Source organism: Emys orbicularis, chromosome 1 (genome assembly GCF_028017835.1).
Source record: "Emys orbicularis isolate rEmyOrb1 chromosome 1, rEmyOrb1.hap1, whole genome shotgun sequence".
NCBI classification, from domain to species: Eukaryota; Metazoa; Chordata; order Testudines; family Emydidae; genus Emys; species Emys orbicularis.
In genome coordinates, this window is record NC_088683.1 from 67053768 (window position 1) to 67080187 (window position 26420).

The 26420-nt window shown below is 41.9% G+C and overlaps 1 protein-coding gene across 1 annotated transcript; it reads right to left on the reverse strand.

Annotated features, from left to right (window-relative positions):
* Positions 1-594: 594 nt before the first annotated feature.
* On the reverse strand, positions 595-11807 carry TMBIM4 (transmembrane BAX inhibitor motif containing 4). The gene is made up of 7 exons (XM_065404833.1): positions 11616-11807; positions 10116-10224; positions 7792-7897; positions 4787-4820; positions 4022-4139; positions 3473-3518; positions 595-1938 (listed from the first exon to the last, which is right to left on the reverse strand). Exons 1-7 carry the CDS (start codon positions 11716-11718, stop codon positions 1732-1734), a joined length of 723 nt encoding a protein of 240 aa, XP_065260905.1. The 5' UTR covers positions 11719-11807; the 3' UTR covers positions 595-1731.
* Positions 11808-26420: the final 14613 nt, after the last annotated feature.

A 26420-nucleotide genomic window follows, 5' to 3' on the forward strand; every position in this document is an offset into this window, starting at 1 on the left:
CCCCTCAGGGGGTTGCGAGCTTATTACATGAGGGGTCATGAGCTGTCAACCTCCACCTCAAACTCCGCTTTGCCTCCAGTATTTATAATGGTGTTAAATATATAAAAAGTGTTTTTAATTTAGGGGGGGGGGGTCACACTCAGAGGTTGCTAGGTGAAAGGGGTCACCAGTAAAAAAAGTGTGAGAGCCACTGCTCTAGAGTCTAGAGAGTGGATCACTGTTTGCAAGGCACTGCTGCTTTGCCCAGGAGTACAGAGACAGATCTGAGCTGTTGAATTAGACACTAGTTTACTTAGAGGAAAATGCTTTATCTAGTAAAAAGCCCACTGATGCAGGTTGAAAATACCTAGGAGAACTTGGTCCTTCAACAGTGTTAATAAACGTACACATTAGCTATACTGGAGGATGGCTAAGTTAGTCTTCCTGGCTTTTGTTTCACGATTGATCATATTCTGATACTAAATAATGTGTTCAACACATCCAACATTTTATTTGCTGATAAAACCCGAGGAAAATAAGGTGCTATTTTCTAGATAAAACTAACAGTAAACACACACAATGTAAAAGTAACCCCAAAGACTGAGACATCTGACCTTGTTACTGAACATTTAAAATTTTATTATATTTCTTAATACAGCTCAAATATAAGGGCAGGTAGAACATTCATTTACAGTCCTCCTTGACCAACATCTCAGCAAGCCAAATGCATACCTGGTCTTAAACTATCCCAGTTCTTTATTGCTAAAAACAACTTTCACTTTGCCTCCCCTTACTGGCATTCCAAAATTTCACCAGCCTGGAAAAGAGAACCCACATTCACACCAGTACCCAGGTCTCCCAAGTTACAAGTACTGCTACTAAGCAATGGTTTACATTTTTAGTTCTCTCAGCTATGTGATTTTTGGAGCTCTCCAATTCATACAGCTAGATGAACAGATTTTAGGATTACGATTTTCCAATCTTAATGCATGGAAATATTTATAATTCAATGCTGAGTCAACATTTTTATACGCGCAAAACCACATTCCATCTTTCAATGATATTTATGTTAATCAACAGCTGAAAGATAGATTGCTCAATAATTTATTGCCTAACTCTCTATATTGTTCTGTTTATACTTGACCTTGGTAATAAAATAATCTCATAGCTCTAAACCAGAGTAGATTAAAATATTTTAAAGGAAGTGTAGTTACGTTTTACTAGTTAATAATTCCAAGTCTTTCAAATCAAGAGCCCACTAATATACATTTTTAGAATGACAAAATTTTAGCTTATGTAAAATATCACTATACACTAACAAAATGAAGAGACTTGATTTTATACTATCCAGACAGACTTATGATTCCAAAGGAACCATCCACACCAATTATAGGATAGCAGAAATAAAACGATGGGATTTTCTGACTGTTCATGTTAGGGCTATCAGAAGTTGACAAGCATTTTCATCAAAAGCTACCTTGGTCACAAATAAAGCCTTTACAAAAGTAACTGAAATGGCTGCAGCGTGCAATTAAAGTAAAATATATATTTTGAGCAGAAACTCATCAGTTACATAAAACCCTTTCATTTCTAAGAAAAAGATTCAGTAACCATGGAATGGAAAAACAGGAAGATTCAGTCTCAAAATATACTGCAGTTTGTATATAATCAAAACCAACCCTATTTAGACACAACCCTCTATAAACCAAATTTAACTATTTGAGGAGGAGTTTCACTACAGATCGCCTACAATTATTTTTTATTTAATGCTTCTAGTAGGCGCAGCAGGTGCAAGAACAGATTGATGATATCTAAGTAGAGATTAATGGCAGCCAATATATACTCTTCAGGGGACAGTCTGTGCATCAGCAAATGAGTGTCATAGATGATAAATCCGCAGAACAGCAGCGCTCCCGCAGCAGCAAACAACAGCTCTATAGTCTCACTATAGAAAAACAGCTATAACCAAACGATAACGTGAGAAGGGAAAACATTTGTAAGTTCAAATTTCTTATACAAAGGCACTTTAGTATTAAAACAAAATTACAACTAGACAATTGTAAATATTTTGCCCTTGTACAGGAATATACATATTGCTAAAAGCCAGTAGTAGAAGAGGAAATTCCAAACTTTTGTTTTCCCCACTCAAATTAACACCCCCACCCTTGGGGTCTTAGGTCAGTGTCGCCATTCTTCTGGGAGATGTGAATTAGATATGATTTACTTCAAAGCTCAGTATATTTACACATATACTACTGATTCAGTAAGACTACTCACGGTAGTGAAGTTAAGCATGTGCATAAGTATTTGCAGGATAAGGGCCTAAATGAGCTGGGGGGTTGCTACTGGGTGACGCAAAGTACTGCCCAGGGGCTAAGCACACTGCTTTTGCAGTATTCCAAACTCAAGGAGTAAGACAATGACAAACTGAACGTGTATTTTCTGCAAAAAAGTGCAGGCTGTATGCTAGAGCCAGCTTACCAAAAACAGACAAATTCCTACCAGGCCTTCAATGTTGTCTATCCCAGGGGTTCTCAAACTTCCATTGCACCACAACCCCCTTCTGACAACAAAGTTACTACATGACCCCAGGAGGAGGGCGGAGACCGAGCCCCGCCACCCTGGGTGGGGGTGGAGTTCGGGCTTCTGCCCTGGGTCCCAGCAAGTCTAATGCTGGCCCTGGTGACCCCGTTAAAATGGGATCCCAACCCACTTTGGGGTCCCGACCCCCAGTTTGAGAACAGCTGGTCTATCCCTATCATTCCAAATTTGTGTCATTAGAAGCAATGCCTCAGAGGAAGCTGTACTTTCAGGACAGTAATAGTGAAGGACAATGAAGAAAAAAAAAAAAAAAAGTGGCCATCCTGCCTGCATCCAGTCAACCCAGAAATCTAGTTTGATTAAGTTCTTTCCCAATCAAACATACTCCCAATTTTACAGTGCCAAAAACAGCATCCTACTGAAATCAATTTGAAAAATGTGGTCAAAAGGTTACAACATAACCTGTGCCAATAACGTTCATAGATTGCATCAGCAAATACCCACCGCTTTTAATCTTACAATATAAATGAAAGATTTCTACAAAATGGTGACTGAGCAGTACATTTTAAGTTTAATTACAGATAATTCATCACTACATTAACTTGTAGTCAATTCCCCTTAGAGTTAGCCAATTGGAGACACATACATGATACATTGGCTTATTATAGATCAAGGATAAAATTATCAACAGCACCCAAGTGGCTTAGGAGCCCAGGTCTTATTGAAAGTCAAAGTCTATTGAAAAATCAGACTGATGATCCTAAGTCACTTTGGCGCTTTTGATAATTCTATTCCAAGATTTGTATAGATTTTACTCTGAGTTCTCAAGCATGTCCTATTCTAACAATTGTACTCTTTTAAAAATATATATATAATTAGGTGCTAAGTATTTTGTTTTAGTTACTAATTATGTCAAACAATCACTTCTAGCCCTGAACACAATATATCTTACCCTCAGGAGACTGGAGAGGATGAAAATCCACAAGCAAGCAAACAGCCTGGAAAAAAAAGACATTTGTGTGTTAGTTATATTACTATTATTTCAAAATTTTCTTCAAATTTTTCCATCCCACAGAAAAATACCTTGAATAGTCTAACATTTATTCGCATATATATGTGAATACACACAAACAGCCCCTCACACCCACCCACCTTTAAGATGCCAACCCTAACATTAAATCTCTCTGTTGCAGGTAGCAATGAAAACTGCTGTTAATGATTTGCTATTTGAAAGTTCCCTGATATTTCAGTGAAAAATACAAATAAATAGTTTGCTAGTGTAATACTAATATTATAGTTTTAAAATTGTTAACATAAATAACAAAACTGCAAAATAAACTATTTGCCAAAGGAGGGGCCTATATAAAAACAAAAATTAAAACTCAGAACACCCATAAGATTCCCTTAAATCAATTACACAACTCAGCTTTCTGTAGGCCTGACTTTTATTCCTGCATCTGTAATACTTGTGCTTTTAAAATAGTCTGATAAGGGAACCTACCCTGCTCCAAATTTGCTGAAATCTCTCTTGGACTGCAAAGTATACACAGTCAGCCCAAGAAACACAGCAGTAGTCAGAATAAAAGCTTGTAAGACAACTGATACATCATAGAAAGTCACTGTAAACAGAAAAATGTAAATTATCATTTAAAAAAATAGTACACTATGCATATAATAGAACAAGATTTTTGATTTAATAAATGCTTAAACATCATGATGAGTTTTTTATATTTATAGACTGTCAATGTGAGAGCTGGTTAGATTTGACCTAACAATCTTGAGACTCATACGTACAATACGCATGTAACATATGCTTCTACGTTTGCTGGTTCTTAACATTTCTGGTATAGGGTTAGCTTTTTTAAATGGGCACGTCAAATCTTTTGTACCTGTGCTAAAAAACACTGTCAGACTTGTGCAAGGAAAGCCCGATCCAAGAGCAGAGAGAGTACTAATCCCATTCCTGCAATGGGAAAGTGGCATCTTTTCTTCTACTCTTTAACAGTCAAGTCATAGGGGTACAAAGCAAATGTAGAACTTCTATTTTTTCTATTTAACAGGAAGAAAGGATGACAATCTGATTTCCTCCCTCTGCTCCCGTGACTTTGCTACACATGTTGAAATCGTGTGCAAATCCAAAATAAGAGCTCCGTCACCAGCCAGGCCACATTTGGCAGTTTTAATCAGCAATGGGTGCAACGTGTCCGATTCCTTTCCCTATTTCTGTCTGAAATCAACAGGCAGTATTAGAATGACTAACGTTTACCTGTAATAGCAACAGTCAACGCTTCCAAAAGGGTCTATGAGAAGAAATAGAAAAAAAAAAAAAAGCATAAACTAAAGATAGTCATATGAAAACACTGTACACATTCGCCAGTTTGTAGTTTAAGTATTTTGCTACATAATCTTTTACTATATGCAGAATGTACCATGTGCTATAGAAACATGTTAGTTTGTTAAAAAACTTTCAGTTTTAAAAAATAAAACTCTCAGTAAGACAAAAAATGGAAAATACAGTACGTCTTGCTATCCAGGAGAGAGCATAATTGTTAGGCTGTAAAATAAAAATTACATGTATCTCCTTCCTTTCTCCATTTATGCTAGATGACAATTTTAAGTAATGTGCCTAACAAATTTCCCTTAAATAACAATAAAAAGGTAGGTAGGTTTATCAGAACTGTTATTATAACCGAACTGTTTTCAGTTTCTCTGTCTGTATATTTTTCAGTATTAAAATACTTTCTTAGGGGGAATTTTAGGACTACGAGGTGGAAGTATGTACTTGTGTCCTTAACTTCTTTCCCTTGACCAGTTAGCTTGAAATCAAATCCACTACTGTTGTATCGGCACAAGACTGAAACAAAACTTGGAATTTTCCTTCGTTTTAATATTCATTAAAGAAACATGAGGGGGGAAAAAGTTTTCAGAACAGTACCTTGGCTGTTTTTATCCTGTTTACTCTTGGGAGAATTCTGTGGTACTGCATGCCTGCAGAAAATGCAGCCCCCCCCCCCCCCCCCCCCAATTCCTTTGCGTCCCTGCAGAAAATGACAGGGAAGCAAAGGGAAGCCAAGGGCGGGGGTGTGGGGATGACCATGGGTGCAGTTTTGGGGGGGTATTGCTCCCCCCAAACAGAGATGAGGTATGGGGGGCACTCCCCCCACCCCCAATTTCTGCAAGCGCAGAGCTGTCCAGCTGAAGGAGGCTGTGCCTGGGCTCCAATGATTCTGCAGCTGAATGCTGCCTCCTGGGTCCTAGTGCCAGTCATGCTCTCCTATGTGCTGGGAGCCTTCCTGTTTTCTATGCAACAGTGAGTGTCCACAGTGGGGCTGGGTAAGTGGGGGGTGGGGGAAATGAGGGGAAGAGGCAGTGTGGAAGGAAGGAGGGGTGGAACAGGGCAGGGGGAGGAGGATGGAGGAGTAGCAGTGGGGGAGGAGGAGATGGGGAAGAAAAGGGGATAGGGGAATCGCGCGGGGAAGCAGGAGCCCAGCACGCGGCATCCTCTCGGCAGCAACTGGGGCTCCCCTGTTAAGCAGGCCCATTGAACCCTCACCTCGACAAGCCCCAGCCCCCTACACCTGGACTCCCTGATGAGCCCCCCCACCAGATCCCCACCCCACTGAGCCCCAACCAGCTGCACTTGGACCCCCACCCAGCCCCACTCCCTCAGCACCCAGACCCCCCCGCCAAACCCCATCTCCCCATACGCAGGCCCCCCCTTCCCCCGCTGAGCCCCAACCACCTTCACCTGGATCCCCTGCAGAATCCCATTGCCCCTGCACCTGGAACTCCCCCCAACGAGCCCCTGTGCATCCAGATCTGCCAGTGAGCCACCCGCACCCAGATTGCCGCACACAGAAACCTCTCACCCCACACCTGGATCCCGCCCCCACTAAGGCCCTCCACACTTGGATCCTGCTTGGCTGAGCCTGCCTACCCACACCTGGTATTTCTGGGGCTGGCCCAGCCCTTGCCACTGCATCAGGGTTGGGTGCAGCCTCACTGCCGAGTCCCTGTACTGGAGGAGGTGGGGGCTTCGGGGTGATTCCCACCTCAGTGCAGCCAGTGACCTGTGCTCCCCACTGCCATGCTGGAGCCACATTTATTTACTGACAAATAAAATTTGCAGAATTTTAAAATATTGCGTGCATAATTTTTAATTTTTTGGCACAGAATTTCCTTGGGAGTACCTGTTCTGAGCCCTCACTTTCTTTAAACCTATTATGTCCCAAACTTACAGTTTTGTCCTATCCTTTCTGCAGTGTGTAATGTTTAAACTGTTGAGGAAAACTATTGGAATGCAACATTCCATACTGTACTTGGATGCAACTTTGACAAAAATTATTTTAAACAACTGGAATAAACCCTGAAAGTTTTCTGCATCACAAGTTCAGAAACAGACAAATATAAATCTACATTCTAATTAAGATAACTGACCCCCTGCATGGTTTTTGGAGAAAACATCTTTGTGTCTTATAAGACAGGAGAACCTGGTAGCTATCTTCAAATTTGAAGAATACAATTTACACCACTTCTTCCAAGATGTCAAAGCCAGAGGAATGCTAGTGGTGCAACCAACGCGCCTCTTTTTGGCAGACTGAACTGTCCCATTACTTGGGACAAGAATTCCTTAGGCTGTCGGAGGGTGACTGTAATAACTACAAAATTCTACATATGGGCTGACTGGTAGTTATATACTATCATGTATGGGATCAAAATTTGAGATTAGCTCATTCATATGCTCTTTGGATTGGAAAGATGCTCAAAACTCTTAACACCAAGAAGGAGAAAATAGATTTTAATCTTCTACAGTAGAAGCCCCTACAGGTCCCTGTCAGCAACTGTGCTTGATCTCAGTTATCAACTATTTAACGGTTTAGTACGTATGGTAACACAGAAATTTCCTTGAGTCCCATGTTTCCTATTCAGCATCTTATAGACAAAAAAAGGCCTTAAAGTCAAGGGGGATATTAAAAAAGAAAGAAGACCAAAAAAAAAGAAAAGAAAACTTTGCTGAGGCCTGTTTAAAGCCCCAAGATAATGTATTCTTTCCATAAGGAAGCTTGCAGAAGACTGAGTGGAGGATATCAGGGAATAAGGTGTGGCCGAAGCATACAAAAATTCAAACGGACTAAGAATTTTATACTATACTTTGCAAAAAGGTACAATGAAATAAATTAGCAACCACTGGTTTGTTTTAAAAAGCTGTTTGCAAATAACATTTTCATTAAGCATTACTCTTGTAAAGAATGAAGTTATAAGGATACTTACAAATCCAAAGAGTAGGTATAAATTAACAGGATGCTGATGTCTATACAGGGTTAGTGCTAAAATCATAACCAAAGATCCAAGCACAGATACCAAAAGCAAAGCAGGGCTGTAAAGTTTGACACAGGAAAGTCAGAGTTAAATAAAAGTAGTAACACTACTTCTCAGGTTTTCTTAAGAAGCTAATACTTACACCATATGTCTACAGTAACACTAAATTGAGGGGTGTGAGAGTTCCTTATACCAAAAGATACAGGCTGTTCAGAGATCTATTAGCTGGATCTAAAACAGTGATCTATTATTGTGTTTGGACGGGAAAAAATAAGCCTATTACATATGCAAAATGTAAGAAGATATTTTTAACTGTAAATAAAAAAATCCATAATACTTGTACACGTGGGCTCTGATTCTGCAAACACATACGAGTAATTTTATGCTCTAATCACACAGAATTCAACAAAAACATTAACTAGTAATTTGTTGCTGAAATGAAATGGATAAAGTAGTTCCCCAAGCAAAACATAGGAAGTTTCTGAATTAGATGGGGGGTTTCCAACTATGGCCATGTCTACACTACAGAGCTTATAGCACTGTAGCGGTGCTAGTGCAGATGCTCTAAGCTGATGAAGGAGAGCTCTCCTGCCGACACAGCACTGTCTACACCTGTGCTTAGGTCAGTATAACTTATGTCGCTCAGGAGTGTGTTGCTTATTCACACCCCTGAACTACAGAAGTTATACCGACCTAAGCTGTAGTGTAGACATGGTCTATAAATATAATCAAGTAAATATTTTATACGCAACAGAGGGTCCTGTGGCACCTTTAAGACGAACAGAAGTATTGGAGCATAAGCTTTCGTGGGTGAATGCCCACTTCATCAGACTTCTCAGGAAATCAGTGGTGTCACGGAGATAGCTGGGAGTGCTGGTGGCGTAGGGTCTGAGTAGGGAGTCACGTATCCAGACAGTCCTTCAGTGAGAGTGCCAATGCCCGAGATGATGGGGCATCCAGGATTTCCAGGTTTGTGGATCTTGGGTAGTAGATAGAATAACCCCGGTCGGGGCTCTAAGGGTATGTTGATTTGTTCCTGGGTTAGTGTAGGGAGTGTCCTGAGTAGATGGTGCAGTTTCTTAGTGTATTCCTCAGTGGGATCTGAGGAAAGTGGCCTGTAGAATTTGGTATTGGAGAGTTGTCTGGCAGCCTCCTTCTGGTAGTCAGACCTGTTCATGATGACAACAGCACCTCCTTTATCAGCCTCTTTGATGATAATGTCAGGGTGGTTTCTGAGGCTGTGGATGGCATTGCGTTCTGCACGACTTAGGTTATGAGGCAAGCGATGTTGTTTTTCCACAATTTCTGCCTGTGCACGTTGGCGGAAGCATTCTATGTATAGGTCCAGACTGTCATTTCGACCCTCAGGAGGAGTCCATGTGGAGTAGTTCTTCCTGTCTGATGAAGTGGGCATTCACCCACGAAAGCTTATGCTCCAATACTTCTGTTAGTCTTAAAGGTGCCACAGGACCCTCTGTTGCTTTTTACAGATTCAGACTAACACGGCTACCCCTCTGATATTTTATACGGTATCCATTATATAGCATTTTGTGATGCTGTTTTATTGAAATTGGAGAGAAAAGAAAAGTTAAGGCAAAATTACAAGAGCGTATGTGGCACAGTGCCTGAGAGGGAAAGTTCTAGATAGAATCATACAGATGGAAAAACAACTCAAATAGGATCAGTTGTGGTGAAGGGACACTAGTAGAAACAGTAAGGAACATTGGAGTGCAGTGGATACAATTTCTGAGGCAGAAAGAATCAGGTATGTGAAGAATTTCAGGGTAATTCTCAGTGAGTCAGCAATGGCCAGGAAGCCAGAAACGGTGATTGAGGATGGGGCGAGATATGGTCCAGCTTCCTGGGACACGAAAGTGACAGTTTGACTATAGAGCATCCAAACACTGAGTCAAAAAGCAGGGATTTAGGAAGACCATAAGAAAGAAAACGGCATTAGGTGAGATGTGAAATGATTAAGGCATGTATCTCAGCAGAGAGAGGATCAGGATATGTAAGAAGATAGGAAAGAGAAATATGGGAAGAAAGTAAACAAGATCTAGTCAAATTCTAAGATTTCTAGAGAGAAATACAATTAAAGAGAATTATAGAACCAAAGACAAAGAAGGTGTTTTACTCAGAATATATCTGGGAGATGTAAAAATATTAATATAATTAAATATCCTCTCTCCCTTCCCTCCCACAAATTCCAAAGTGACCATTGCACTAGCTACATTTTACTTTTTGAAAAGATTTCCCATTTCATTTAAGAACTTTACCTTTCATGCACAAACGTCTGAACTGGAGTAGAGTAGAGAAAAATTGCAGACGTCACTGTGGTCAAAAGAACTTGAATTGAAAGAATACTGTAGACTTTTCGTAGAAAAGCTGGGATAAAGAAACAAAAATGACATGTCACCTTTGAATACTCATTGCTGAATCACATTTTAAGACTTAAAATAGACAGCAAATTCAATCTGAGTTTGCAATGTGACATGGAAGCAACAGAAACTGACAATTATTGAACTGCATAAAAACATGTCACAAAACAAAGCAGTAACAGTCCTTTCACCATACAGCTCTAATGCACCTGCACAGTATGTGGAGATATAACTAGATGCAACGGGATGAAAGAAAGAAAATTTAGGCTATTAGATCATAAAACAGTCTCCCAAGATGGTAAAAGACCCTTACTTGGGATATTACATAAAAAAGACCACTGAAAAATCCTGTATTGGCAGAGACACGGTCCCAAATGATTTAATTGTATTGAATATGTTTATAAACACAGACCCACACATTTAGAGCAAAAAAAGTCTCTTCACCTTGTCACCATCTGAATTCTTAAGATCAAGAAAAAATATCTGTTTTTCTACACCTATAGTAGCTATTTTCCCTTCATTCAAAACCTCCAGTCTCCCTGACTAACTTTTTAAAAGTTATTCTAGTTCTAGAAGCCAAATTTGACATTTATGTTTCCTCCATAACAATGCTTGAAGTTCAAACTGAATACTAGAGACTAAATCACCTAGTGAGAAAAAAAGTCAAATCTGAATAGAAGAGTTCGCAGCCTTTTTCCTGCGTTCTGATAAGAGACAGTACTTCAAGTAAGGAGGGTGAAATTCACCCTTGTGCAGAATGCCAGTGCAAGGCCTGTGTCCTGCTTAAACTGGATGTAAGTGGTGCACTGACTTTCTGCTGATTCTGCATAAAGAGAAATTATATTCAGAAAATTAAGAGAGTAACATATAAATTAAAGCTATAACCATCAAGTGATCGATTAAGCAGATGGGATAGCAGGAAATTCCTCTTACATGAATCTTAGAATTATCTTTGAATCCACTTTTGATAATAAAACAAGTTGACCTTCCCCTGGACTGTACTCATCCTGGGTAAGTGCTTGGTGAATTACCCTAGATTGGGTACTAGGCGAAAAAATAGCCACCCGGTGTTTTTAGACCTACTGAAGGGAGCTGGGTTACAATGCCTGCCCCTCGGATTGCAGCACTCGGAGTGTACGCAGGAAAAAACAGAAAGTGAAACACTGGCAAAGCCAAGCAGACTAGGACCGGTCTGCCCCAGCTGAGAGCGAAAGCAGCAGCCGGGGGTTTGTGGGGCAGCGAACCCAGAGTGTCACCGCCTTGGCTACCGGGGGACCGAGGGGTAAAGGCCCCGCGGGGGAGGGGAGGGGGGAGTCCAAGCTAAAGGGGGCCCCGGCAGGCCCCGCAGGGGGAGCCCCACACGCTAACGGGGGGCTCCGGCCCGAGTCCGGGTCTCACCCATGCGGATGTGGACACTGGCAGAGGCCACGTTGCTGCCGTAGTTGAAGTCATCCTCGATGGAGGACCGGGGGTACCGCGGATCCGCCACCGCCGCCTCCATCGCCACCGTCACCAGGCCGGGCGCCTCCGTCCGTCCGACTGTGGCTGCAGCAAAGCAACCGACGTTCGCTCCGCGGGCTTCCGGGTGAGACAATCAAACTCCGAGACAGCGAGCCAGCCACAGAACCGCCGAGAGCATCGATCGCGGGGCAGCCTGGCTCCCGCCCCTCCCTGCGGAGCGCCCCTGCCAGGGATTGAGGCAGAGCGAGCAGCTCGGGGAGCTCCTGGTGGGACAGGCGGGTCTGGGACGTCAGCGCCCGGGCAGCCCGCGTGCGCCCCGAAGGAGAACAAGACACACGTTGCTCCCGTCGCTGCGAATACTAGTTCTTGCCTCCGTGGCTGCGGACAGCGCCCGACTGCACGTTGGCGGTTCCCGTTTAGCCGGGCGGGGTATTTCCTCCACACTAATTTAACCCTAAAATCCTTTATTAAATCCAGAGCCAAATGGTGTTTATACAAGTGCGCTAAGCCTGCCCCCAAAGCCTAACTAATAGGCAGGCTACTACACCCAAACGGTAACAAAACATTTATAAGCATTTGATCAAGATATTTACAAATGGGCTAAATCCATTGGTTTAACCCAGGGATGCTTAGACCCATATCAGTCCGCTCCAACATGGTCAGGCAGGTATTAGCAATGAACCCTTTAAAAGTTTACTTTTTTATACGCTTGAACAAACAAGCAAAGCCATTGCCAGTCACTGACTTCAGCTAAAAACCAATTTAAGACAGTTCACCCTTCTTTTGACTCTGAATCCATATAAGATTTTCAACCTCCTTTCTCTCTAAAGCCTTTCTTCCCTATCTCTTCCCCTCCTTACTGACAAACAGTTTTTCCTTTGCACCTGGGTTCACATAGGCCCTAATTTTTAAAATAACACTGGTATGTGGGGTGGGAAGAGCCATGTGGACTTATTTTAAGACAAATTCTCTTTGTCTTACTTAAAACCATCTGCAGTCAACCCTATATCAGTAAGAGGCCTTCTTTTTAAAACTTCCCCTTATTACATTAGCTATTCTTTGAACCGGACATCTTCCCAATTTCATTCCTTCTGGCCTTATGACTCATTACTTTCAAGGTCTTTCTTGCTAGTTAGGGCCTTTCATTACAACACATATTTCTTTAACCTAACTTTAATTATCTAATTATATATTTAATTCAATATCTCATCTAGTAATTACACCTCCAGCTGCATTGCAAACCTACCTGTCTGTAGCATCAATGGGAGTTGAGGGTGCTCAGAACCTCCAGGGGTTGCTCAGCACCTGGCAGGGTTAAGCCCTAACTCACCATTTCTATTAAATAAAGTTCCTTTGTGATATAGCAACACTGAATTTGATTTATAATAGATTTTCTTTAGCATGTGGATAAATACGTACCATGAGAATCTACGATGTATTTCACATTAAGAGCTGAATATAAAGTGAATATTTAAAAAAGGGGGGGCTATAAATATATGTAGAATTAGTGTTTGTAGGAAAAGTTATTCACTATACTGACACAGGTCTGTTCCACTCACTGGGATGGTTTTGTGAGGCTTTAGATTTGTTCTCGTCTCCTGGAAGCCTGTTTTTTTCTGTTTTAAAGCCTGAAATGTCTATGGGGAAATGTGAAGGTTGAAAAAGCAGCTTCTCCAAAATGGTTTGCCTCAAAATTATTATGTGGTAGTACATCTCTTTCCTCATTGAGTCAAAGTAAACAACAACTATGTTCTGTAGAAGTTTTCAGAAATTATTAATAGAGGTAAAGGTGGCCTTTGGCTCTAGAATTTGCTCCTGGTGTATACCCCTCTAAGCCTGAGTTGTGCCACTTTAAGGCTACAATATAAAGCAGATCTTTGTTGAGGCTTTCTCCTAATAATGGGATTGATCCTGTAAGATACTTAGTACCCTCAGTTAAATTCAGTGGAAATTGAAGGTGTTCAGCATAATTAGTATGCCAAAGATGCTGATATACTGTAGTGTTAGACACCTTAGAAATGCTTTAATAAATACATGTAATACATACAAATTAAATAAAATAATGTTTAAAAATTAGAAACAATTGAAATTGTAAAAAAAAAAATTAACCCCAGTGGCTTCTAATTGTGTACGTCTCCCATGAGAATCTAAATATACCAATTCTACCATGCTGTGATGAAATGATTCTAAGCAAATTTTTCAGTTATTCAGTTGAGTTGGTTCAAGTTCCTACATGGCAGTCTCAGCGGAGAAAATCTTATTTTAAAATTAACATTACTTTCTACTCTGCAAAATTATTATGGTTCTATTAATGTCATTTTGGATTTTTAGACACTGTGGAGCAAAATCATTCAGCTTCATTCCTGGATTCTTTCAGCCTCAGAATTAGTGAGGACTGGACACTTTCACAATTGGAAAGCTAGTCCAAAGTACACTTACAAACATATACATTACATTAGTACTTGTGGCACCTTAGAGACTAACAAATTTATTAGAGCATAAGCTTTCGTGGGCTACAACCCACTTCTTATGCATCCGAAGAAGTGGGTCGTAGCCCACGAAAGCTTATGCTCTAATAAATTTGTTAGTCTCTAAGGTGCCACAAGTACTCCTGTTCGTTTTTACAGATACAGACTAAGGGTATGTCTACACTACAGGATTAATCCGAATTTATATAATTCGAATTTAGGAAACCGATTTTATAAATTCGAATGTATTCGGCCACACTAGGCACCATTAATTCGGTGGTGTGCGTCCAAGCTACCGTAGTAGCATCGATTTCCAGAGCGTTGCATTGTGGGTAGCCAATAACATTGAATTGCCAATAACTTCGAATTGCGGCCACACTAACCTTAATTCGGATTAACAATACCGATTTTGACGCTACTCCTCTCGTCGAGGAGGAGTACAGAAATCGAATTAAAGGGCTCTTTAATTCGAATTAAATGGCTTCGTTGTGTGGACGGGTCAAGCGTTAATTCGAATTAAAGCAGCTAAATCCGAATTAAAGTCGTAGTGTAGACCAGGCCTAACACGGCTGCTACTCTGAAACATATACATTACATTGTAACTACAAAATTTAATGATGTTCTTATGAGACAGGAAGTCAGCACAAAGAAACTCAAAGACAGATGTGCCACTGCTGCTCTAATATCCTTGATCGTGATTGTGACAATCCACAAATCAGGGGACGAGAGTTTATCTTCTTTAATACTTAGAACTTCATGAAACAAACAAACTGCTGGTCTGGCCTTTGCAATCAGATTACCAGGCCAGCCTTTAATTTTTCTAGGATGAAGTACTTCTCTGAATGTTTCCTTTAGCTGTACATACACCTTAGCTTTACTTGCTGAGACAGTACGTTGCTATTCATCTTATGTCCTGTCTACACTACAATATTTGTCATTGTATATAACCAATGAACTGTAACTGGGTTGACTTCACACTTTGTTCTTGAACACACATTGTTGTGAACATATATTTCATACTGTGGTTCAACCTTGCTGGCAAGCAAGACTGTAGTTCAAAATAGGTCTGTTGCAAGCATAAAAAATTGGGACGGGGTGAGGGATAATAGGTGCCTATATAAGAAAAAGCCCCCAAAATCGGGACTGTCCCTATAAAATCGAGACATCTGGTCACCCTACTGCAGCAGCAGCAGCACTACCAGCTGGGGGACAAATTTTTATCTATTGGAAGCAAGGAGGGGCGCCCCTCATCCTTACTCTCTTGTTCAAATAATGGTCCTTCTGTGAGAAAAATATATTTTAAATCAGTTTAAAACACATAGTTGGTTACATATGGTATATTTTAATGACTCAGTGAATAAAATCTAACACTCATAGATGAACAAACGTTTAATATTTATTAATACCTGCCAACCAAATCATTGTAATGCAAAATGGGCCCTTTTCAGGTGTGGTTTCTTGATTCCTGGTTGAAATAAATAATCTTTCACAACTCTTCAGCAATTATTTTGAAGCACTAGGCCATGTCGCAAGACAGCAATAATTCTGTGGAGAGTATCACTTTTTTGCTTAGCAGAAAATTACTGCTGTGACAGAATTTTGGTTAATCTTCCCTAAGGAGCCTCTCAAGAGAGTGACAAAATTGACAGTGAAAATGTTAACATAATTAGTCTAATAAATTTAAGCAGAGGAAAGTCTAGCATTTCATATCCAAATGTTCTTTTCTCTTCTTTAGGAATATCCTTAAATTCTTCACATGGACAGAGGCAGCTCGTGGATGGATTTCAAGACATCAATTCCAAAGTATTCCCTAGGTAACGCTACTGTGTCTGAAGTCCCAAAGTAATCTGATATATGGCAGGACTGAAATTTCTGAGGCCTGGTCTATACTACACAGTTAGATCAACATAAGGCAGATTATGTCAACCTAATTATGCCAGTGTCTACACTACAGCGTTGCTCCTGCTGATGTAAGTGCCCCACTACACCGCATAATTACTCCACCTCCACGAGAGGCTTATGTCAGTGGAGTTAGGGCAATGCAGTGTGTGTGTAGACACTGCATTCCTTATATCGGCTGTCTTGTCAATTTCATGGCAGGAGCTGTGAAATTGACAAGAAAGCCCAGCTGCTAGAGCCCAGTTGACCCCCCTGCTCCCCTGGAGGCTGGGCAGCCTTGGACATGCTGCCAGCTGGGAGCTGAAGCCCGGGTGGCCTCGGACACCGCTGCTGGTTGGGAGGCGGAGTGCTCTCCCCAACCCCTCCAAGAGCCAGGCAGCCTTGTCAATTTCATGGCTCATTGAAATTGACAAAGCTCAGGGGAGAGCAGGTTGGGGGCTGGGGATAGGGTGACCAGATGAGGGAAAGAAAAAATCGGGACACATGGGGGTGGGGGGGAGCAAAAAAAAAAAAAAACGTTGCCGGCGGATATCGGGACAATTTGCGATAAATATCGGGACACTCCCGATTTTATCGGGATGTCTGGTCACCCTAGCTGGGGAAGCTGGACCCCATTCCCTGGGGATGAGAAGCCCCCAGCACTCCTGGTGAGGACATACACCCCCAACCCAAGGAGGGTAGTGTGGACATGCACCACTGCAGTAATTACTGCAGTGGCTGTAAGTTGACCTAATATAGGTTGACTTAGGTTTGTAGTGTAGACATACCCTTACTCTGTATGGCTGGGCTCCAGTCCCAATGAATCCAACAAGCAAAGGAAGTCAAACTCAGATGCCCTGCCCAGTACCTCTGGGATAGCTACTCAGATAAAAGCAGACTATCCACAAACAAACCATACTATGTAGGGCTTATTTCCCAGATCTGCCCAAGTAGACTCCACAAGCTTTTGGGGGCAATGGGGTAAGGGTCAGTTATCCAAATTTAGGTTGTTTGAGCTATGGGTTTCTGAGATGCAGGCCCTCTAAAACTCATGTGACATCAAAATTTTGCAGCTGTTTTAATGCTTTTTGTAGTCACTTACAGCTCAAGCTATGGCTCTGATCCTTCCCAAGCTGATGTCACTTGTTTGGTTTTAATCTTACTAATGGCTGGCATGCATTGCCCCTTTGGGGAAACAATATTTTTAAAGTTATTCTGGCAAAAAGTTGCATCTCCAGTGTGGCTTGAGCTGTGGTGATATGCCAGAAAAAGTCATTCGCACTTGTGCAGTGGGATCAGAACTCTATTAGCCTGCCAGAGAATTTGTGAGGAGTCTCACATCAGAGTAAATGGGAGTCTCACATCGGAGCAGAAGGTGGCATGGTGTTGCCACTTAACCCAAGCTGCACTCTTGTCCTGTGAGTCTGAGTCCTGTCTTGAGTGACTGTGTGTTGTGCATGTTACTCACTCTCTGCCAGCATTCTGCTTCAGCTGATGGACTGCATCTGCAAAGCTCCTAGCTTGAGATGACATTTCAAAGTGCTGCAAAATCCACAGGCATACTCAGAATGTTTTGAAAATTGCTGTACCTGATCAGTGTCAGGGAAAAAGTTAGCAGTGCAAGTCTGGGGTTATACAGAGCGCTTCTCTCTGCCTTAGCCCAGGAAGTGGTGCAACAAGTCTGGGGCTCTGAAACACCTCTCACTTGTTGCCTCCACCTGGCAGCTCATTACAGCCCATTGGTTACCATCTTCCTTCCTCCCCCTAGTTCCCTGCAGCTCTCCTGGGGCCATGGAGGGGCAAGGTGGAGAGCAGAATTCATAGCTCAGGTGTGACTACAGTTTTTGTACTTGTTTAACCAGTGGTGCAAGTACGGTGGTACAGTACGCTGTACAGTAAGATATTTATAGCCAGTACGGTATACCAGAGAGATACAGGAGGAGCCTGCCCCTTTCCACGCAGCTGCATCTCCTGAGTCCTCCTGTCTGGGGTCTGTACAGCAGCCCCACCGGAGGACAGGGCTTGGGGGGGCAGGGCTGGGGGTGGTACAGCAGCCGCACTGGAGGACTCTCCCGGGAACCACAGCAGGGAAAGGAGCAGAACGTGGGGCCGCCAGGCAGCCCATGCCGGCAGCTCCTCCATACCATCCCCAGCTTGGTTCCCAACCCTTCCATGCAGCTGCATCTCCTGAGTCCTCCTGCCTGGGGTCTGTACAGCAGAAGTCTCTGGCGCAGTGGCAGGAGGACAGACACCCCCCCCCAGGTAACATGGGATGGATGTGGATCATGGGGAGGGGACAGGGAGAGTGTGTGTGTGTGGGGGGGGGTCACGTGGGGAGGTCACATGCCCCCCCCTTTGTTTCCCTCCCATGAGTGCAATGTACCAGCAAGAAATTATTTCTACTTGTGCCACTGGGTTTAATTATGTTAGTGGGCTGATTTTTTTTACTGAAATAGTTATACTGGTACAATCCCTACTATGGATGCAGTAATGTCTATAAGGGTGCTGTATTCCACTCCCTCCTGTACAGGAATAACCTATACATAAGCTTATAAGACACATAACTGCATCAATGCCAGGGGTATTGCAGCATGACTGGTGCTCCACACACGATCACCTCCTTGCTCAGCCGCTGCACAAATTCTGACTATAGATCTGCTTTGAAGCTATTTCTTGCTTTCTTCTTCATTGGCCTAACCATCTGGAGATCTGTCAGGCCACTGAGTGTTGGGAACCGATGCGGGTCGGATAAAGCACACGACCAATGTGGTTGCAAGCTGACTCAAGCTGACTCAAGCTCTGTTTATTACAAGCTTTCTTTTATAGTCTTTCTTAACATTACATAACACAATTAGGCTATAATTACACATCTTCCGATTGGACAAGAAGGAGAATCATGTGTTCATCACATGTATAGCCCCACACCGATTGGTTCAATTGTTCCTTACATAAGGCCTCATCTTATATAACCACCAGGGGGCCTTACATAAGGCCTCATCTTATATAACCACCAGGGGGCCTTACATAAGGCCTCATCTTATATAACCACCAGGGGGCCTTACATAAGGCCATGATTTATTACCTTGCAAGTGTCCCATCGTGACCCTTACCCTCTCATGGAACTTTACATCCCCACAACTGAGGAAACCCTATATGTGAGAGCAAGGAGCCCTTGGAAGAAAGCGTCAAGATTTGGCCTGAGGTGAATGTAGTGCTGGTGAAAGTGACCAGATTAACAGCACTCGTCACTGAAGTTCTATTTATGAAAAGAAGAGTTAGCTGTACAGAAAGACAGTGCCAATGTAAACCAGACCAGTGCCAATGTAAACCAGACCAAACCTATATGCCTTAACCCTTTTTAGAGGGATCATTGCTAGGGTGAGAGATTAGTAGTGTGAACACTAGTGTGACATTGCACTGCATATTTTTATAAAAAGATGTTTATAAGTGTGGATATGATGTAACTGGAATATGCTTTATACGAAAGGTCTCTTGTAAGGTATCATTACAAAGCTTATAATCTACTGAGTGTATCATTCTTATATCTGAAACTAGGAATATGAAATATAACTCTGAGGTCCTATTGTAATTATGCAAAGTGTGGGCCATTATTGGTGATTTGGAATCTTGATGGCTCCCATTAATCAGGACAATTGGTTGTAAATGGCTCTGTTTACTTGTAAGATTTCCTGTATACGTGTGTGCCAGCGAGTGGGTAATGAAGTCTCACAGGACTTTAACCTGGTGCTTTTCCATTTAGAAGGAGGGGTGGGAACCCAGAGAGAGAGACAAAGGATTTCTGCCTTGTGCCAAAGCTATTAAAGGGGTGGAACAGAACAAAGTGGATGTGGAATCCCCTGCTTTTCACCTAAGATGCCTGCTGGAACTAACAAGGTCTGTACCAGGGAAAGGATTGGGCCCAGACTAGGAAGGAGTCTAGTCTGTGAAAGAAGCTTATTGGCACATCTCTGAGGGTGAGATTTAACTGTATTCCGTTTATTAAATGTATTAGGCTTAGACTTGCGTGGTTTTGCTTTATTTTACTTAGTAACTTACTTTGTTCTGTCTGTTATTACTTGGAACCACTTATGTCATAAACAGACAGTTAAGGGTTAATTCCTCTTTTACCTGTAAAGGGTTAAGAAGTTCACATAGCCTAGCTGACACCTGACCAGAGGAATCAATGGGGGGACAAGATGTTTTCAAAGAGGGAGGAGGGAAAAAAGTCCTTTGTCTGTTCAGTAAGTCTGTACAGGAGTGAAGGATCCAGAAATCAGCCATCTAACATTTCTTAAAAGTAGTAAGTGTTTAGAGAAGGAATGTATTAGATTATGTTTATTTTCTTTTGTGACTTTCTTTTGCATCGAGGGAGAATCAAATTGGGTTTCTTTTGTGTAACTTTAAGATTTTGCCCAGAGGGACATCCTCTGTGTTTTGAATCTGTTGTCTGTGAGAGTAGCTTGCATGCTAATCTCACAGAAGTATTCCTTTCACCCTTTTTCTTTAATTAAAAGTCTTCTTTTAAGAACCTGATTGATGTTTCCTTGTTTAGATCCAAGGGTTTTTTGGATCTGGGCTCACCAGGAATTGGTGGGAGGTGAATCAGTCTCAATCCTGCCAGGAAAAGGGGGATAAAGACTGGGGAAATATTTGGGGGGGGAAGACAGAGTTTCCAAATGACTCTCCCATAAATGTTTGTTTAAACTATTTGGTGGTGGCAGCTACTAGATCTTAGCTGGTAAATAAGCTTAGGGGTTATCTCATGCAGGTCCCCACATCTGTACCCTAAAGTTCAGAGTGGGGGTGACACCTTGACAACTTAAATCCTACTTTTTAATCTTAATAAACTCACTTTTGTTTATTACTATTGATTAATACCTGGGGGAGCAAACAGCTGTGCATATCTCTCTATCAGTGTTATAGAAGGCGGACAATTTATGAGTTTACCCTGTATAAGCTTTATGGATTTATTTGGGGTTTGGATCCCATTGGGAGCTAGGTGTCTGGGTGCTGAAAATAGGTTATCTGCTAAATGGTTTTCAGTTAAAGCCTGCAGCTTTGGGGGCATGGTTCAGACCCAGGGTCTGTGTTGCAGCAGGCTTGCATGTCTGGCTCAACAAGGCAGGGTTCTGGAGTCCCAAGCCATCAGGGAAAACAGGCTCAGAGGTAGTTTCAGCACATCAGGTGACAGTCCCAAGGGGGTCTCTGTGACCGAACCCATTACAACTAGTTCTTAGCCTCTGTCTTGAGACTGCTATTTAGGGCTAATTGTAGTAGTGGTTTTGAAAATGTGGATACCTATAGACAAGAAATTTCTGTAGGCCAATGAACAGCTTTTGATGGAACAAGTATGTGCTTTAACTAATATTTTTAAGTGGGCTGCACTGTGCTATACTCTGCAGAAGAATTACTGTACTACACAAATGTGAACTGTGATGTTCTAGTGATGTGCTGGGAAGGATTATTGAACAGAATTACTTTTTTTCTCCATCAGGAAGTAGCTGATGACAGGGTGGACAATGTAATGCCTATGCCTGAATCTTAGTACCTGGGTAAGAATATATAAGTGTTCTTTGATTATAGTTTTTAACAGCACTAATGTAGGGTCTGCTTTTCCTCCTTAACCCCAAATATATTTGATTCTCATTCACATGCAAATTCTTTCTGTAAATAGATTGCTGCTGGGAATGTAGCTTGAGAAGCTTGCAAGCTTTCCTGAAACTTATGCTTCCCATGATGATAGTAAATTATGAAATTCATGTTAAAGGCCTACTAGCTCTCTCAGAATATAAATGTGAACTATTTATTCAGAGAGGTTTACAAAGAGGCTTACTGTCATCTTGCATTTGTGGGATTTGTTACATCTATACAGAGTAGAAAACAAATATAAAATGGTGCTAGAACTTTTTTATCTTTATAGCTATCTTGATCCATCAACAATCTAAAAGAACAGCACGTAGATCAGAAATGTTATCATAGATAGTATTTTAAAGTACAGATTAATTTTAACACCATTTGGCTAAGCTGTGGTACAGTTCAGTTCCTCTCAATATGAGAAAATCCATCAATCTAAATGCCTACCATGATTTAGCTACTATATTATGATGCATCTTGCTCCCCATCCCACTAGTACCATTCTCCTACAAAGCTACAATGACAGACAGAGTTTTTGTTGTTTCAGTCATCAAGCCATTATCAAAATGTGGCTGGGCATTCACCCAGCAAAACTGCTTCCTCAAAAGCTCTGCATCAGCAAGCTCCAAAATAAGTTTTATGACAATAGATGAAGTGGTCAGATCTTTCAAAAATAATTATTGGTGCTGAATGTTAAGTAATACATTTTAAAATTAATTAATGCATTTTAAAATGGCAAAGCATCATTACTATAGCATAGAGTCCTTAGCAGAAGAATTAGCCTCCCTTGATTTGATGGGGGTCAACTAAGCCTTTCCCATCACTCTGTGGGACAAGTTGGAAAACCGCTTAGCAATAGCTCACATGAGATTTCACTGGTCCTCAGCTGAATTGGAGAAACATATCTACTACACTTTGAGCAACGTAAAAACAGTACAGTAATAATTAGGGCTGTTGATTAATTGCAGTTAACTCACATGATTAACTAAAAAAATTGTCCTTCAAGGAACATATGAATCTTTAGCGCATCTGGCATGTAAATATCTTGCAACGCTGGCTACGGTTACAACAGTGCCTTGCGAATGCCTGTTCTCACTTTCAGGTGACATTGTAAACAAGAAGCGTGCAGCATTATATCCTGCAAATGTAAATAAACTTGTCTGAGCGATTGGCTGAACAAGAAGTAGGACTGAGTGGACTTGTAGGCTCTAAAGTTTTACATTGTTTTATTTTTGAGTGCAATTATTTTTTGTGCATAATTCTACATTTGTAAGTTCAACTTTCATGATAAAGAGATTGCACAACAGTACTTGTATTAGGTGAATTGAAAAATACTGTTTCTTTTGTTTTTTACAGTGCAAATATTTGTAATAAAAATAAATATAAAGTGAGCACTGTATACTTTGTGTTCTGTGTTGTAATGGAAATCAATATACTTGAAAATGTAGAAAACATCCAAAAATATTTAAATAAATGGTATTCTATTATTGTTTAACAGCGTGATTAATCCCGATTAATTTTTTTAATCGCTTGACAGCCCTAGTAATAATGCTTTGCTATTTAAAACACAATATTCAGCAGTAATAGTTCTTTAAAAAGATGCATTACCCTCAATTCATATACTGTCATAACATTTTTCTTGGGATTTGCTAATGCAGAGCTTTTGAGGAAGCAGTTTTTGCTGTGTGAGTACTCGTCACATTTGACAGCATGTCTTATAGCAATGTTTCTCAACCTTTTTGATACCAGGGCCTGGCTTGTAGCCTAAACTGTCATGAGAGGGAAAAAATGAATAGTGTTTCATTGTTATTCTTGCTGTTTTTTCAATATTGCCAGGCATTTCTTTTTTGTACTATCTGCATGTAAGGCATTTCTTTCTTGCTCACCAACACAGGGCCACTACTCCAGTTCTGTTTATTGGTTAAAGTCCAGTTCAACCTGTTATGGGATATGAAAATGTTAACACGATTTTTAAACAGTGTTTCAAATGAAGGGTACCGATAGTTTTCTCTACAACTGTATACCTCACTTTGTGCACTAGAGATAATTCAACTGATTTAGTTTTTAAAATAATAAAAAAAATCAGATGGATTCACTCACCATACTGTTAATGAGATGTTTGTGCCTGTCTTGTAGACACAAGTCTTTCAATCTGGGGATGAATGTTTGAAAAGCACACTCGGAGCATCTTTCCAATGCAGCCAGTTGCGGTATTTTGTTTTCGTTGCAGTCATAGCTGAAAACCAGTTTCACGGAGGTACGTGCAATGGAACAGGAGCAAAGTTTTGACAGGAGTTCATGGAGTTGTGGGTATTCACTATACTGAGGACATCATTAAGCTCTGGAGACAATTTCTTGGCTGCCAAGACCTCTCAGTGAATAAAGCAGTGTGTTGTTTGAGCAGTCGGTGCAATTTCCATCTCTCTTGCCACTACACCTGAATGTCTGCCTGTCGTTGAGGCCACTCCATCAGTGCAAATTCCAACACAGTGATTCCACTGAAGTCTATGTCCTCTCACATATTCCTGTAGGATCCGGAAGATTTCAGTACCTGTTGTGTTTTGTGGCAGTTCTTCACAGAGCAGATCTTTGTGAAATGTGCCTACATAAGCATAGCTTAATAAGAACTGCTGCGTTAGAAATGTCTGACTCATCCAACTGAATTGCAAAGCAGCTTGACACTCTCACCCTTTCTATCAACTGAGCTTCGATATCTTCTGCAATATCAGTGATTCCATGTGAGACGGTATCATTTGACAGTGGAATGCAACTAACTTTTTTGGCAGTTGCATCAGGCATCTATTACTGAAGGCATGATTAATTCTTCACCAACTTTAAATATATATTTGTATTTAGCTATGTATAGGGAGAGCAGATGTGATGTTTTTAACATACCTTCATTTGATGTTACGGCAGTGTACAGTAGTTTCTTTTGCTCCTACACTACATCTTGCTTCTGTTGGAAGAATTCCACTGGCTTTACTTTTAAATTCGGATGTTTGGTTTCAAGGTGTTGAATCATTTTTGAAGGTTTCATAGCATCATTGCTCAAAGTCATGCCACACACACAGGTCTGGGCATTCTACGTCCTCACTTGCAACAAACTCCTACTTAATGTAAGATGAATAATTTTTTTGACTGAAGGCTCAATGTTTCCTTTTCTTTTCCAATCCTTATCTCATTCTGAGGGCTGGTCTACACTACACAGTTAGGTTGACATAAGGCAGCTTATGTCAACCTAATTATGTCACTGTCTACACTACAGCCTTCCTCCCGCCGATGTCAGTGCCCTACCACACCGACATAATAACTCCACCTCCATGAGAGGCGTAAGGCTTAAGTTGGTGTAGTTAGGGTGACACAATGTCTGTGTAGACACTGGATCCCTTACATTGGCCATCTTGTCAATAAAATTAACAAGGCTGCCGGGCTCCCAGCAGGTAGCGTGGGGTGGAGGGGCTGAGAGGCTGGGGCAGCTGGACCCTGCTGCCCGGGGGTGAGGAGCCCCAGAGCAGCTTCCCCCATGCTTCTGGTGGGGAAAGGGAGTCGGGGGGAGCAGCCTGCCAGGAGCCTGTGGGACAGCCAAGCTTCTGGTCGGGAACTGCCAGCGGAGCTGAAAGATGGGGCTCTCAGCTCCCCACACTGCCTCTCTTAGGTCAGTGGAAGTGCTCCTGGTGAGGACACACACCACTGACCCAAGGAGGGTAGTGTGGACATGCACCACTGCAGTAATTACTGTGGTGGCTGTAAGTCGACCTAATATAAGTCAACTTAGGTTTGTAGTGTAGACATACCCTGAGTCACTCGCATCTCAGTTTTTCTGAATTTTTGTTAATTTAAAGAAATAGATCCAGAGCTAACTGCTTTGAGAATAACATTGTCTGGTTTAGCTAAGTAAAAATTTTACTAGAACTTAAATTTCGCTTACCGCTTTTTGTAAACTACTTCCTTCCAACAATTGCATCCAAACGTGCTTTGCATATCAGCACCATGGCAACTGATGTCAACCCAGTTGGTTTATTTATTTATTTTTTTATCAGAAACAATTGAATAAATACAGTGATTTAAAATGCAAGTACAAAAAAGTTTACGTTTTAAATATTAATATTCTGTGTCAGGGAAATCTCAAGGACCAGCAAGGAGGCTAACACAGACCAACACTGGTCCACAGACCCGTCATTGAGAAACCATATGTAACCCCTAAGGAGATTACATAGATTCCTGGGACTCTGTCTGCTGGCAGCTCAGGGAGAGGCGCACTGTCCCTGCTAGGGAGGGGGAGCCAAGGCAGACTCAGAGTCAGCCCAGCAACCAATAGGGAGTGACAGGCCCTCCCAGGGAGAAGCCATTTTGTAGTCAGTCTGGAGCCAGCCAGGAAAAGGACAGGACTGGTTGTGTGAGGAGCTGGTGAGTCCCAGGCCTGCATGCAGGGTTCACCCTGAGCAGGGCCGGCTTTATGACCCGCGGGGCCCGATTGGAATACTTGGCAGCGGTCTGGGGCTTCGGCAGCACTTCGGCGGCTGAGGGTCCGCTCCGGGTTTTCCGCTGCACCAAAGGACCCCCCGCTGCCTCAATGCCACCGAAGACCCCCGGAGCAGACCCCCCTTAGGCGCGGGGCCCTCTTCGGTGCGGGGCCCAATTCCGGGGAATCGGGTGAATCGGCTTAAAGCCGGCCCTGCCCCTGAGAACAGGCCTCTAGGGACAGCCAGGGCCAGTGCTACCATTAAGGCAAACTAGGCGGTTGCCTAGGGCGCCAAGATTT

Bases quoted from the DNA above. Each gene is read 5' to 3' on its own strand.
- TMBIM4 (XM_065404833.1), bottom strand. From the start codon at position 11,718: ATGGAGGCGGCGGTGGCGGATCCGCGGTACCCCCGGTCCTCCATCGAG. The intron at 7,898-10,115 runs GTAAAGTTCTTA...CAAACTTTACAG, and splicing joins CAGACGTTTGTGCATGAAAG to CCCTGCTTTGCTTTTGGTAT. The intron at 4,821-7,791 runs GTAAGTATCCTT...TTCTTCTCATAG, and splicing joins TATACCTACTCTTTGGATTT to ACCCTTTTGGAAGCGTTGAC.